Genomic DNA, 15125 nt, shown 5'->3' with positions numbered 1-15125 from the left:
GTTCACGTTAGCTCACTAGCACATTAACTCCAGTTCACGTTAGCTAGCACTAGCACATTAACATTAACTCAGTTCACGTTAGCTCACTAGCACATTAACTCCAGTTAGCTCACTAACACATTAACTCCAGCACGTCTCACTAGCACATTAACTCCACGTTAGCTCACGTTAGCACGTTAGCTCACTAGCACATTAACTCCAGTTCACGTTAGCTCACTAGCACATTAACTTCACAGCTCACTAGCACGTTAGCTCACTAGCACATTAATTCCAGTTCACGTTAGCTCACTAGCACATTAACTCCAGTTCACGTTAACTCACTAGCACATTAACTCCAGTTCACGTTAGCTCACTAGCACATTAACTCCAGTTCACGTTAGCTCACTAGCACATTAACTCCAGTTCACGTTAGCTCACTAGCACATTAACTCCAGTTCACGTTAGCTCACTAGCACATTAACTCCAGTTCACGTTAGCTCACTAGCACATTAACTCCAGTTCACGTTAGCTCACTAGCACATTAACTCCAGTTCACGTTAGCTCACTAGCACATTAACTCCAGTTCACGTTAGCTCACTAGCACATTAACTCCAGTTCACGTTAGCTCACTAGCACATTAACTCCAGTTCACGTTAGCTCACTAGCACATTAACTCCAGTTCACGTTAGCTCACTAGCACATTAACTCCAGTTCACGTTAGCTCACTAGCACATTAACTCCAGTTCACGTTAGCTCACTAGCACATTAACTCTAGTTCACGTTAGCTCACTAGCACATTAACTCCAGTTCACGTTAGCTCACTAGCACATTAACTCCAGTTCACGTTAGCTCACTAGCACATTAACTCCAGTTCACGTTAGCTCACTAGCACATTAACTCCAGTTCACGTTAGCTCACTAGCACATTAACTCCAGTTCACGTTAGCTCACTAGCACATTAACTCCAGTTCACGTTAGCTCACTAGCACATTAACTCCAGTTCACGTTAGCTCACTAGCACATTAACTCCAGTTCACGTTAGCTCACTAGCACATTAACTCCAGTTCACGTTAGCTCACTAGCACATTAACTCCAGTTCACGTTAGCTCACTAGCACATTAACTCCAGTTCACGTTAGCTCACTAGCACATTAACTCCAGTTCACGTTAGCTCACTAGCACATTAACTCCAGTTCACGTTAGCTCACTAGCACATTAACTCCAGTTCACGTTAGCTCACTAGCACATTAACTCCAGTTCACGTTAGCTCACTAGCACATTAACTCCAGTTCACGTTAGCTCACTAGCACATTAACTCAAGTTCACGTTAGCTCACTAGCACATTAACTCCAGTTCACGTTAGCTCACTAGCACATTAACTCCAGTTCACGTTAGCTCACTAGCACATTAACTCCAGTTCACGTTAGCTCACTAGCACATTAACTCCAGTTCACGTTAGCTCACTAGCACATTAACTCCAGTTCACGTTAGCTCACTAGCACATTAACTCCAGTTCACGTTAGCTCACTAGCACATTAACTCCAGTTCACGTTAGCTCACTAGCACATTAACTCCAGTTCACGTTAGCTCACTAGCACATTAACTCCAGTTCACGTTAGCTCACTAGCACATTAACTCCAGTTCACGTTAGCTCACTAGCACATTAACTCCAGTTCACGTTAGCTCACTAGCACATTAACTCCAGTTCACGTTAGCTCACTAGCACATTAACTCCAGTTCACGTTAGCTCACTAGCACATTAACTCCAGTTCACGTTAGCTCACTAGCACATTAACTCCAGTTCACGTTAGCTCACTAGCACATTAACTCCAGTTCACGTTAGCTCACTAGCACACATTACGTTACTCACTAGTTCTCCACACGTTAGCTCACTAGCACATTAACTCCAGTTCACGTTAGCTCACTAGCACATTAACTCCAGTTCACGTTAGCTCACTAGCACATTAACTCCAGTTCACGTTAGCTCACTAGCACATTAACTCCAGTTCACGTTAGCTCACTAGCACATTAACTCCAGTTCACGTTAGCTCACTAGCACATTAACTCCAGTTCACGTTAGCTCACTAGCACATTAACTCCAGTTCACGTTAGCTCACTAGCACAGTTCACGTTAGCTCACTAGCACATTAACTCCAGTTCACGTTAGCTCACTAGCACATTAACTCCAGTTCACGTTAGCTCACTAGCACATTAACTCCAGTTCACGTTAGTTAGCACGTTCACGTTAGCTCACTAACACATTAACTCCAGTTCACGTTAGCTCACTAGCACATTAACTCCAGTTCACGTTAGCTCACTAGCACATTAACTCCAGTTCACGTTAGCTCACTAGCACATTAACTCCAGTTCACGTTAGCTCACTAGCACATTAACTCCAGTTCACGTTAGCTCACTAGCACATTAACTCCAGTTCACGTTAGCTCACTAGCACATTAACTCCAGTTCACGTTAGCTCACTAGCACATTAACTCCACGTTAGCTCACTAGCACATTAACTCCAGCTTAGCACTAGCACATTAACTCACAGTTCACGTTAGCTCACTAGCACATTAACTCCAGTTCACGTTAGCTCACTAGCACATTAACTCCAGTTCACGTTAGCTCACTAGCACATTAACTCCAGTTCACGTTAGCTCACTAGCACATTAACTCCAGTTCACGTTAGCTCACTAGCACATTAACTCCAGTTCACGTTAGCTCACTAGCACATTAACTCCACGTTCACTAACACATTAACTCCAGTTCACGCTCACTAGCACATTAATTCCAGTTCACGTTAGCTCACTAGCACATTAACTCCAGTTCACGTTAGCTCACTAGCACATTAACTCCAGTTCACGTTAGCTCACTAGCACATTAACTCCAGTTCACGTTAGCTCACTAGCACATTAACTCCAGTTCACGTTAGCTCACTAGCACATTAACTCCAGTTCACGTTAGCTCACTAGCACATTAACTCCAGTTCACGTTAGCTCACTAGCACATTAACTCCAGTTCACGTTAGCTCACTAGCACATTAACTCCAGTTCACGTTAGCTCACTAGCACATTAACTCCAGTTCACGTTAGCTCACTAGCACATTAACTCCAGTTCACGTTAGCTCACTAGCACATTAACTCCAGTTCACGTTAGCTCACTAGCACATTAACTCCAGTTCACGTTAGCTCACTAGCACATTAACTCCAGTTCACGTTAGCTCACTAACACATTAACTCCAGTTCACGTTAGCTCACTAGCACATTAACTCCAGTTCACGTTAGCTCACTACCACATTAACTCCAGTTCACGTTAGCTCACTAGCACATTAACTTCAGTTCACGTTAGCTCACTAGCACAATAACTCCAGTTCACGTTAGCTCACTAGCACATTAACTCCAGTTCACGTTAGCTCACTAGCACATTAACTCCAGTTCACGTTAGCTCACTAGCACATTAACTCCAGTTCACGTTAGCTCACTAGCACATTAACTCCAGTTCACGTTAGCTCACTAGCACATTAACTCCAGTTCACGTTAGCTCACTAGCACATTAATTCCAGTTCACGTTAGCTCACTAGCACATTAACTCCAGTTCACGTTAGCTCACTAGCACATTAACTCTAGTTCACGTTAGCTCACTAGCACATTAACTCCAGTTCACGTTAGCTCACTAGCACATTAACTCCAGTTCACGTTAGCTCACTAGCACATTAACTCCAGTTCACGTTAGCTCACTAACACATTAACTCCAGTTCACGTTAGCTCACTAGCACGTTAGCACTTAACTCCAGTTCACGTTAGCTCACTAGCACATTAACTCCAGTTCACGTTAGCTCACTAACACATTAACTCAAGTTCACGTTAGCTCACTAGCACATTAACTCCAGTTCACGTTAGCTCACTAGCACATTAACTCCAGTTCACGTTAGCTCACTAGCACATTAACTCCAGTTCACGTTAGCTCACTAACACATTAACTCCAGTTCACGTTAGCTCACTAGCACATTAACTCCAGTTCACGTTAGCTCACTAGCACATTAACTCCAGTTCACGTTAGCTCAGTAGCACATTAACTCCAGTTCACGTTAGCTCACTAGCACATTAACTCCAGTTCACGTTAGCTCACTAGCACATTAACTCCAGTTCACGTTAGCTCACTAACACATTAACTCAAGTTCACGTTAGCTCACTAGCACATTAACTCCAGTTCACGTTAGCTCACTAGCACATTAACTCAAGTTCACGTTAGCTCACTAGCACATTAACTCCAGTTCACGTTAGCTCACTAACACATTAACTCAAGTTCACGTTAGCTCACTAGCACATTAACTCCAGTTCACGTTAGCTCACTAGCACATTAACTCCAGTTCACGTTAGCTCACTAGCACATTAACTCCAGTTCACGTTAGCTCACTAGCACACTGGTAATAATGAATCAAACAAAATAATCGTCAGGGAGGCTCCATGACATACACACACCCCCGTCTTCACTTCTGTCCGGTAGACTAATTACCAACAGGCAAAACACCATACAGTACAGTGTGTTACGTGTGGTAGTGCTGGTAATACTGTGTGTGAAGTGCGCTAGTGCTGGTAATACTGTGTGTAAAGTGTGCTAGTGCTGGTAACACTGTGTGTGAAGTGTGCTAGTGCTGGTAACACTGTGTGTGAATTGTGCTAGTGCTGGTAACACTGTGTACGAAGTGTGTTAGTTCTGGTAACACTGTGTGAAGTTTGCTAGTGCTGGTAACACTGTGTGAAGTGTGCTAGTGCTGGTATCACTATGTGTGAAGTGTTCTAGTGCTGGTAACACTGTGTGTGAAGTGTGCTAGTGCTGGTAACACTGTGTGTGAAGTGTGCTAGTGCTGGTAACACTGTTAAGTGTGCTAGTGCTGGTAACACTGTGTACGAAGTGTGCTAGTGCTGGTAACACTGTGTGTGAAGTGTGCTAGTGCTGGTAATACTGTGTTTATACAATCCCACTTAATTCCTGTTGTATTCTAATCTTTTGAGAATTAATATTCCCACCTGACGATTAATTTAATTCTGGGATAATTCCCACCCGGAATTAATTTCTGGGGAAAATTCCCATATTGTATAATTCTCTCCTTATGTAATTTCCACCTGGTTTAATATTGCCATAATTTCTACCAGGTGTAAATCCTACCTAATATATTTCTCTTCTGGTATCATTCCCACCTGGTATAATTCCCAGCTGTTATAATTCCCACCTGGTATAATTCCAAGCTATTATAATTCCCACATGGTATAATTCCCAGCTATTATAATTCCCACCTGGTATAATTCCAAGCTATTATAATTCCCACATGGTATAATTCCCAGCTGTTATAATTCTCATCTGGTATAATTCCCACTTTTTATAATTACCATCTGGAATAATTCCCACCTTGTATAATTCCCGCCTTATATAATTCCCAGTTGTTATAATTCCCACCTGGCATAATTCCCACCTGGTAAAATTCCCACCTGGTATAATTCCCACTTGGTATTATTCCCACCTGGTATAATTCCCATCTGGTATAATTCTCACCTGGTATAATTCACACCTGGTATAATTCCCACATGGTATAATTCTCACCACGTATAATTCCCATCTGGTATTATTCCTACCTGGTATAATTACCACCTGGTACAATTACCATCTGGAATAATTCCCATCTGGGATAATTCCCAGTTTGTAAAGTAAAAGGACACAAGTGCAACTAATGTGACATTTATTGTGGCAACGTTTCGCTCTCCAGGAGCTTTATCAAGCCATTACCAAGTAATGGCTTGATAAAGCTCCTGGAGAGCGAAACGTTGCCACAATAAATGTCACATTAGTTACACTTGTGTCCTTTTACTTTACATATTGTCGGTAATTCTACCAACTTTATTATAATTCCCAGTTGTTATAATTCCCACCTGGTATTATTCCTAGTTGTTATAATTCCCCCCTGGTATAATTCTTATATAGTATTATTCCTACCTGGTATAATTCCCACCTGGTATAATTCTCACTTTTTATAATTACCATCTGGAATAATTCCCACCTGGTATAATTTCCAGTTGTTATAATTCCCAGTTGTTATAATTCCCACCTGGTATAATTCCCACCTGGTATAATTTCCACCTGGTATAATTCCCACCTGGTATAATTCCCACCTGATATAATTCCCACCTGATATAATTCCCACCTGGTATAATTCCCACCTGGTATAATTCCCACCTTGTATAATTCCCACTTGGTATAATTCTCACCTGGTATTATTCCTACCTGGTATAATTGAATAACAATGGTCATGTCGATAATTCTAATTCCAGGGAGAAATGGAGCTCTCATCTCCATAAACTGTGGCTCATAATTCACCGCTAATTCTCGTTATTACGACTCTGTCTCTCTCTGTCTGTCTCTCTCTCTGTCTCTCTCTCTGTCTGTCTCTCTCTCTCTCTCTCTCTCTCTCTCTCTCTCTCTCTCTCTCTCTCTCTCTCTCTCTCTCTCTCTCTCTCTCTACACAGGGTTTGACAAGGTTAAGGATCCCTATTTTTATTGACAAGCTATTTACAGGTTAAGGATTCCTAACTTTATTGGCAAGCTAAGAGCTGTTACCTACATCAGCTCATTTGAAAGCATTTTTATTGTTATGAGACATACAAGTAGGAAACAGGATGAAGTTGGAGCCATCTGTGGGCCAGCCTTTTCATTTGATTAACTGACTTTATCTCGTTGACATCATTATGCTCTCTCTCTCTCTCTCTCTCTCTCTCTCTCTCTCTCTCTCTCTCTCTCTCTCTCTCTCTCTCTCTCTCTCTCTCTCTCTCTTTTATCTAGCATATTTCCCTCGCTTCTCCAGTACATCAAATTGCCTAAAGCATCCCCACAGGCTTCCTTACACCATCTGGTTACCACACCTGGTGACATCTGGTTACCACACCTGGTATGCTGTGAATATTACAAGGTTTCTGGCGACAGCTGGTCATCACACCTGGTATGCTGTGAATATTACAAGGTTCCTGGTGACAGCTGGTCATCACACCTGGTATGCTGTGAATATTACAAGGTTCCTGGTGACAGCTGGTCATCACACCTGGTATGCTGTGAATATTACAAGGTTCCTGGTGACAGCTGGTAAACGTACAAGTATCGCTCTCCTATTTGAAAATGTTTACAGCTTAATTCTAGCTACGGAATAGACAAGAGTTAGCCAAATAGTTGAAGAAAACGTTCAGAGGTGAAGACAGTATACACCAATTGGACTTCGATGACACCTGATTACATTGCACAATTAACAGACCAGTGTACACACACATTAAATTCATTATGGCGTCCCCCTCGCGTCACTCCGCGGCTGCTCCACATCCCGCCTCCCCCGATATTTCTTGAAGGGTCAAATCAGCATCACATTTTAATACACAATTATTATATTATTCAAATTTACACATTCTGAATTTAGAAAAAATCAAAATTTTCCACCACAGTTACTGATAAAGAAGAGAGACGAGGCATAGCCTTCCCTCGTGTCTACTTGACAAACAGCGCTATTGCAAAATAATAATAATAATAATAATAATAATATTATCAATATTATTATTAAAGGTCTTATATTATTTGCATGTACAGGTAACATTGATATCATTACAATTAATGAGATCAAACTCAGTCCGAAAAACTGTATATACGTCCACCGTCCACTTGAATGCCACATGAATGGAATGAAGTAGTTGCGATTTACAGTATGTTGAGAAAACTTTGAACTTCCAAATCGACCTGTTAAAATAAATAAATTATATATATATATATATATATATATATATATATATATATATATATATATATATATATATATATATATATATATATATATATATACCATTCCCAAATCAGGCACAATAATCGTATTGAGAAGAATAATAGACAATATACAGGATACGTCTCAGAACCACTGAGAATATTCGGGAACAGGACATTTAAACAGACAAAGAGTGCATTCATTTCCTTTCTTTTATTAATTAAATAGGTTACACAGAATAATAGCAATCCATATATATATAATATCCCGTGAGAAACGTATTTTCTCAAGTCACAGGACCTGTTCTAAACGGTTAGAAAAAGCCTAGGGCGGACTATCATGCCTTCTAATTTCATATTTCTTGACTTCTCAAAACCCTCTTACCCCACATGGGGGAAATAGGTGATGGTGGCAGTGGTGGGTGTGACGCCGACCGCTGGCAACATTCTAAGAGAGCCAGGAGGAGGTGCCAGGCCACTCTGCGCTATTCTGAGAAAAAACTTCCCCTCACTCCTTCAGTTGCAACCTTGCAACATTGTATAGCGCCTGATGACGCACTGAGAAGTGCGAAAGTACTTGAGCTAAAGATTTCTACCCCCCTGTGGCTTGTGGGATTAAATTATTGGATTAAATTATGGGGAATCAAATACAAAATGAGAACTGACACAGTTACTTTTTCCTGATAATACTGTGCTTATGGGAGATTCTAAAGAAAAATTGCAAAGGTTAGTAGACGAGTTTGGGAGTGTGTGTAAAGGTAGAAAGTTGAAAGTGAACATAGAAAAGAGTAAGGTGATGAGGGTATCAAATGATTTACATAAAGAAAAATTGGATATCAAATTGGGGAGGAGGAGTATGGAAGAAGTGAATGTTTTCAGATATTTGAGAGTTGTGTCAGCGGATGGATTTATGAAGGATGAGGTTAATCATAGAATTGATGAGGGAAAAAAGGTGAGTGGTGTGTTGAGGTATATGTGCAAACAAAAAATGTTATCTATGGAGGCAAAGAAGGGAATGTATGAAAGTATAGTAGTACCAACACTCTTATATGGGTGTGAAGCTTGGGTTGTAAATGCTGCAGCGAGGAGGCGGTTGGAGGCAGTGGAGATGTCCTGTCTAAGGGCAGTGTGTGGTGTAAATATTATGCAGAAAATTCGGAGTGTGGAAATCAGGAGAAGGTGTGGAGTTAATAAAAGTATTAGTCAGAGGGCAGAAGAGGGGTTGTTGAGGTGGTTTGGTCATTTTGAGAGAATGGCCCAAAGTAGAATGACATGGAGAGCGTATAAATCTGTAAGAGAAGGAAGGCAGGGTAGGGGTCGTCCTCGAAAAGGTTGGAGGGAGGGGGTAAAGGAGGTTTTGTGGGCGAGGGGCTTGGACTTCCAGCAAGCGTGGTGAGCGTGTTAGATTGGAGTGAATGGAAACGAATGATATTTGGGACCTGACAAGCTGTTGGAGTGTGAGCAGTGTAATATTTAGAGAAGGGAATCAGGGAAACCGGTTATTTTTATATAGCAGGACTTGAGCCTTGGAAATGGGAAGTACAATGCCTGCACTTTAAAGGAGGGGTTCGGGATATTGGTAGTTTGGAGGGATATGTTGTGTATCTTTATACGTATATACTTCTAAACTGTTGTATTCTGGGCACCTCTGCAAAAACAGTGATTATGTATGAGTGAGGTGAAAGTGTTGAATGATGATGAAAGTATTTTCTTTCCGGGGATTTTCTTTCTTTTTTGGGTCACCCTGCCTCGTTGGGAGACGGCCGACTTGTTGAAAAAAAATATATATATATATACATATACATACATATATATATATATATATATATATATATATATATATATATATATATATATATATAATATATATATATATATATATATATATATATATATATATATAATGTACTCACCTATTTGTACTCACCTATTTGTGGTTGCAGGGGTCGAGTCATAGCTCCTGGCCCCGCCTCTTCACTGATTGCTACTAGGTCCTCTCTCTCCCTGCTCCATGAGCTTTATCATACCTCGCCTTAAAACTATGTATGGTTCCCGCCTCCACTACTTCACTTTCTAGGCTATTCCACGGCTTGACTACTCTATGACTGAAGAAATACTTCCTAACATCCCTTTGATTCATCTGAGTCTTCAACTTCCAATTGTGACCTCTTGTGTCTGTGTCCCTTCTCTGGAACATCCCGTCTTTGTCCACCTCGTCTATTCCGTGTAGTATTTTATATGTCGTTATCATGTCTCCCCTGACCCTCCTGGCCTCCAGTGTCGTCAGGCCGATTTCCCTCAACCTTTCTTCGTAGGATAATCCCCGTAGCTCTGGGACTAGTCTTGTTGCAAACCTTTGCACTTTCTCTAATTTCTTGACGTGCTTGACTAGGTGTGGATTCCAAACTGGTGCTGCATACTCCAGTATGGGCCTGACGTAAATGGTATACAGAGTCTTGAACGAATCCTTACTGAGGTATCGGAACGCTATCCGTAGGTTTGCCAGGCGCCCGTATGCTTCAGCAGTTATCTGATTGATATGCGCCTCAGGAGATATGCTCGGTGTTATACTCACCCCCAGATATTTTTCCTTGAGTGAGGTGTGTGTATGTGTGTGTGGTGTGTACATATATAGCTCCTGAAGAAACACAAGTGTGAAAGTTCATGAGCTGAAGATTTCCATTCCCCCGTGGCTTGTAGAATATCTGCTTTAACATTTTTAAATACTAATACTGTTCCTATAATATAATAATTGTTAGTACTATGGTAACATGTTCTTGTTCTTATCTTGCACTGGACAGGTCCAGAGTTCTGGGGTGTCATCAACCCAGCCTGGGCTATGTGTTCTGAGGGCCGGAGACAATCACCCATCAACCTTGACCCACGTACCCTTCTTCATGACCCAAACCTCACTCCTATCTCTCTCGACAAGACTCAGGTGAGTGTCTCAAACCCCACACTAGAGCCACATCAGCCCCACGCCAGTGACACATCAACATCACAACCATCTCCGCACCATTGAAATAGAATTAAGTGAGCTTTGTATCAGCTGTCATATCATTCGAAAAAGCTAAATGTCATCGGGTGATCAAGAAGGTAGGCCGGTCTCTGAGCTGGCCGCGGAGACGCTGATCCTGGAGCCATCTACAGAATGATGCGATTATATTTTGATTTTACTACCAAAACTGCTAGTTTATTGTGCACCCAATATTCATCCTGTGAACTTTAGCACAAGAGCACATGGATACACAAAAGACCTAGGAACTAGGTCCCAAAAGGGTGCACAGGAGTACATGTGAATTTATATGTACAGTTGACTCATATGTTGTAAGCAAATTTAGGAAATCTTCTTAATATGTCTGGTAACTTATTTCCATTAATAAGATATCTTGCTATATCACATACGTTATTATGCTGTCTATCTCTATATTTCTCAATATATATGAGCAACTAAGCACACAGTGTTCAAGACAGTGACCTGACCATAGGGCTGGCCACATACTTCGCATTTGGTCTGACCATCATCTGTGTATCTGCCAAACTGCCAGAAGTACTTGTAACCAATCCAAAGCTGATCTACGTTCATATTATCATAATGAATTATAGATCTATTCAGGCTTCTAAATGCATTCCTGTAACATTCACTTTCATCATTTAGTCCTCTCCTAATATTATTCCTAATGCTGTTAGCCCTGATTCATGTTCAGTACGTTTCTTCGGGGTACTTTTTTGGGCTAACTTATCAACTTTGTCATGAAGTAGCAATCCAAAGTATGATGGAATCTATAAAAACTGTACATTGATTTTTTTCCAGAATTTTGAGTATCTATATCTGGCTTCTTCAATGAGCAAGTTGCTGGAGTTATTATGCGAGTCAAGGACCTTCAGTGAGGACGCAAAATCAGTAATAATCATAGTGTCAAGCTCAGTGTCATAAGTTAACTTTAGTGCAATTAGGATGACAAGCAATTCACTTGTATTGCAGAGGGCAGTTTAAGCACGCTAATGTTTTGTTATAGCCCCTTATGCTGCTAATAGAGAGTCATCATTAAACTTTGCTAATGATGAAGAAATTAGAGCTAATCACCTCATTAGATCAATCTGATTGCCTTCCATTCCCAGTTTCCAGGCGATGTATAGCCCCTACGGGTTTAGCTCTTCCCCATGAATATGATAAATGTCAGTAAGGGGTAGGGGCTGAAGTAGCAATATCAGGAAGAGGCTGGTCATGTTGACACAGCTGCTCGCTCCCACCTGCTTAAACCCGACGATGTTTTGATTTAATCTAAAACTGCCAACAAAACAAGGTTATGCATCCTTGGAAAGTCTTGCCAAGCTTGCCAAGCTTGGCAAGACTCTCCAAGGATGCTGTGTGCAAGAATTGTTCTCTGTAAGCTTGTCAAGAATTTCCAAAGATACAGAGTGCTAAAATCAATTATGAATTCAATGATTTGCAAAACAATGTGACACATTACACATACAATATATATATATATATATATATATATATATATATATAACTATATATATATATATATATATATATATATATATATATATATATATATATACACCAGCTATATGTCAATTTACCCTACACAGGTACAAGGGATGCTGGTCAACACGGGCCACAGCCTGGAGTGGAGAGTCAAGACTTCGGGAGGACCACCTCTCAACCTCTCCGGGGGACCACTCTCCTATACCTACTCCGTCAGTCACCTCAGACTGCACTTTGGAGAGCGAGATCTGCAGGGCTCCGAGCACACCATAGCAAATTACGCCTTCCCAGCTGAGGTGAGCAGAGCTGCGTACCGCATCCTCAGAGCTGCGTACCGCATCCTCAGCGTTGTGCACCGCATCCTCAGAGACGGGTTGCCTTGATTCCCCTGATGCCTCTTACTCTCCTGAGTATCAAGGCACCTAACATGATATCCTCCCATTCCTCAGGCGCTGTGTCGCCCTTGTAACGACTTACACGCTGCAGAACAAACTTTTATTAGGACTACATTTTGCTCTGCGTAGGCCTCTATCAAGTCACTTGATGAAGCTCTACACAGAGCGAAACGTTGTCAAAACAAAATATTTTTCTGTGTCTTCATACTTATTTTTCAATACTACAGCATGTAAAAATAATTTCTTTAACGGCTGTTGGTCATCAAAAGCTAAGCCTCCGGCTCTGCCTTTCCAGCCGAGGTAGAGATGACTGAGTTCAACACAGTATTCTCGTCCTATTTCAACATTTGTAATAAATTACCGAGATCAATGGAGCTCCATTTGCATTGAATCTGTCCCTCATAAACTGTGCTACGTTATTTGTGTCTTTACTATTTAATAATAATAATAATAATAATTAGTAATAGTAGTAGTAGTAGTAGCAGCAGCAGCAATAGTAGTAGTAGTAGTAGTAATAATATTAGTAGTAGTACAGATATAATTTTACTCTTAAATTTAACAATTGTATTCATAACAACAATGTTTATATTCCAAATGTAATCAAAACTATTTTAATGAATAAATTAAGTAATGATAATTATACTATATTCTTATAAGAATAATTTTAATAATTTCAAAAAATCATATTTTCAACACTGTTAATAATGAGACATATCATTAGACATATTTCACTTCCATAGAAATAATTAAAGTCCGACTTGTTCTTTAAGCTATATTTTTAGGGAGAACTTTAGCAAAATCATAGTATTTTATGTGAAATGGAATAATCTTCATGTTTCGCATTATATTTCACATTTTTATTTTAGTCCTGTGCTCCGCAATACAGTAACAAAACGCCACTAAATAGCTTCTTTCCCGTGCCATTTCTTTCCCCAGAAGGGCTTCCGCCTCCCTTATTTTCCTCACTGTGGTCATTCTTTGGGAGTCTCGGTCTATCAGTGTGCTCATTCTTCAGGAGTCTCTGGGTCGATCTTGATCATTTTTTAGGAGTTTGCTCAATCTCCCACAGTGAGTATTCTTTAGGAGTCTTGGGGTCTCCAATTGTGGCTATTCGTCAGGCATCTCAGAGTCCCCCACTGTGGTTATTCTTTCAGGAGTTTCAAGATCTCCCGCCGTGAACATTCTACATGAGACTCAAGGTTCCCTATGGTGTCCTCGTTCACAGTATTGCCATTCAGTGGTCGAGGCCCCTTCCCGGTCAATGACAATTTAACTCAGCGAGACTGGGAAATTTAAAATCCTCACAGAGGTCCTAAAACAGAAAAAGAAAAGTTCTCTCTGTCTCTGTTGTGTCTCATTATCTGTCGTTTCTCAATACATTCAGGTCACCTGAAGGTTGGTTTAGAAAGACACGTAAGCAAACACTATAACATATTTATTAGAAAACGTTTCGGTCCTGGGACCTTGATCAAGGTCCCAGGACCGAAACGTTTTCTAATAAATATGTTATAGTGTTTGCTTACGTGTCTTTCTAAACCAACTTGTCGGTATTTATTACCAAGGTTTATACCACCTGAAGGTTACCTAAAGATGACGCCTGGTGTCGAAGCTCCTCTCGCCCCCATCCCGGACCTTTCTATCCTAACTTGTTAGTCAAGGAATCAGCGAGGATGAAAAAGTTCGAATAACTAGTTATGCTAAATCCATACACAAATAACCCGCACACAAGAGACTGAAACTTATGAGGACGTTTCGGCCGGACTTGGACCATTAAAACCAAGTTTTCTTCCTGGGAAGCTCGACTAAGAAAGGAGATGTTATGGAATCATAATAGAAACTATTTACTGGCGCTGAGCTTCATTGCAGTGAAGAAAATCTAAGGAATGAAAAATAACAGAATAGATATCAGTATACCAGAAAAGAATAAATTATGAGGGCACTGAAGATTCCTTGATAAAATACAATGGGACGAGAAGATCACATAACAACCTTAGCAAGAATTTTATGGACATGTTCTCTTCGATGTGCTGGCAAGTAAACCAGTTTAAAACAAGTATCGGATAACTTCATCACATGATATAGAGAAATAAGGAAGATGTTCTCATTGTTTCAACCGTCTGTGTCCTGCAGTAACCACAGAAACAAGCACGGAAAAAGTACATAGCACAACATACAAAGGAAAACTGAAGACATAGATTTAAGAGCAAGAGAAAAAAATAGGAGAGAGAGAAAAATGCGAAAACCTAATGAAATCTGCAGCGAGTCTGAAAAAGGAAGAAAGAACGAGGCCTTAAAGATAAGAAGGATTCCTGTAAAGAACATGAGAAGATTATGTAGAACATCTTAACAACCAAACAGGGAATAGTGCCAGAAAGAGGAAGCAGCACCGAGTTAGCAAACAACCAAACAACAGTCGTTCAAGTACAGAAAATCTTGACCAAACTGTACACACAAAATAGCAAGAAGA

General features: G+C 40.6%; 1 protein-coding gene across 1 annotated transcript in view; it reads left to right on the top strand.

The window, feature by feature from the left end:
- LOC128689850 (carbonic anhydrase-related protein 10-like) overlaps nt 1-15125 on the top strand; it is a 284325-nt gene that overhangs the window by 233635 nt on the left and 35565 nt on the right. The window contains exons 4-5 of the mRNA XM_070087551.1: nt 10567-10703; nt 12368-12559. Coding sequence (XP_069943652.1) covers nt 10567-10703; nt 12368-12559 — 329 coding nt within the window. The remainder of the gene's footprint in view (nt 1-10566; nt 10704-12367; nt 12560-15125) is intronic.

This window comes from Cherax quadricarinatus, chromosome 22 (genome assembly GCF_038502225.1).
Source record: "Cherax quadricarinatus isolate ZL_2023a chromosome 22, ASM3850222v1, whole genome shotgun sequence".
NCBI lineage: Eukaryota > Metazoa > Arthropoda > Malacostraca > Decapoda > Parastacidae > Cherax > Cherax quadricarinatus.
This window is presented reverse-complemented; position numbering and strand designations above follow the sequence as displayed.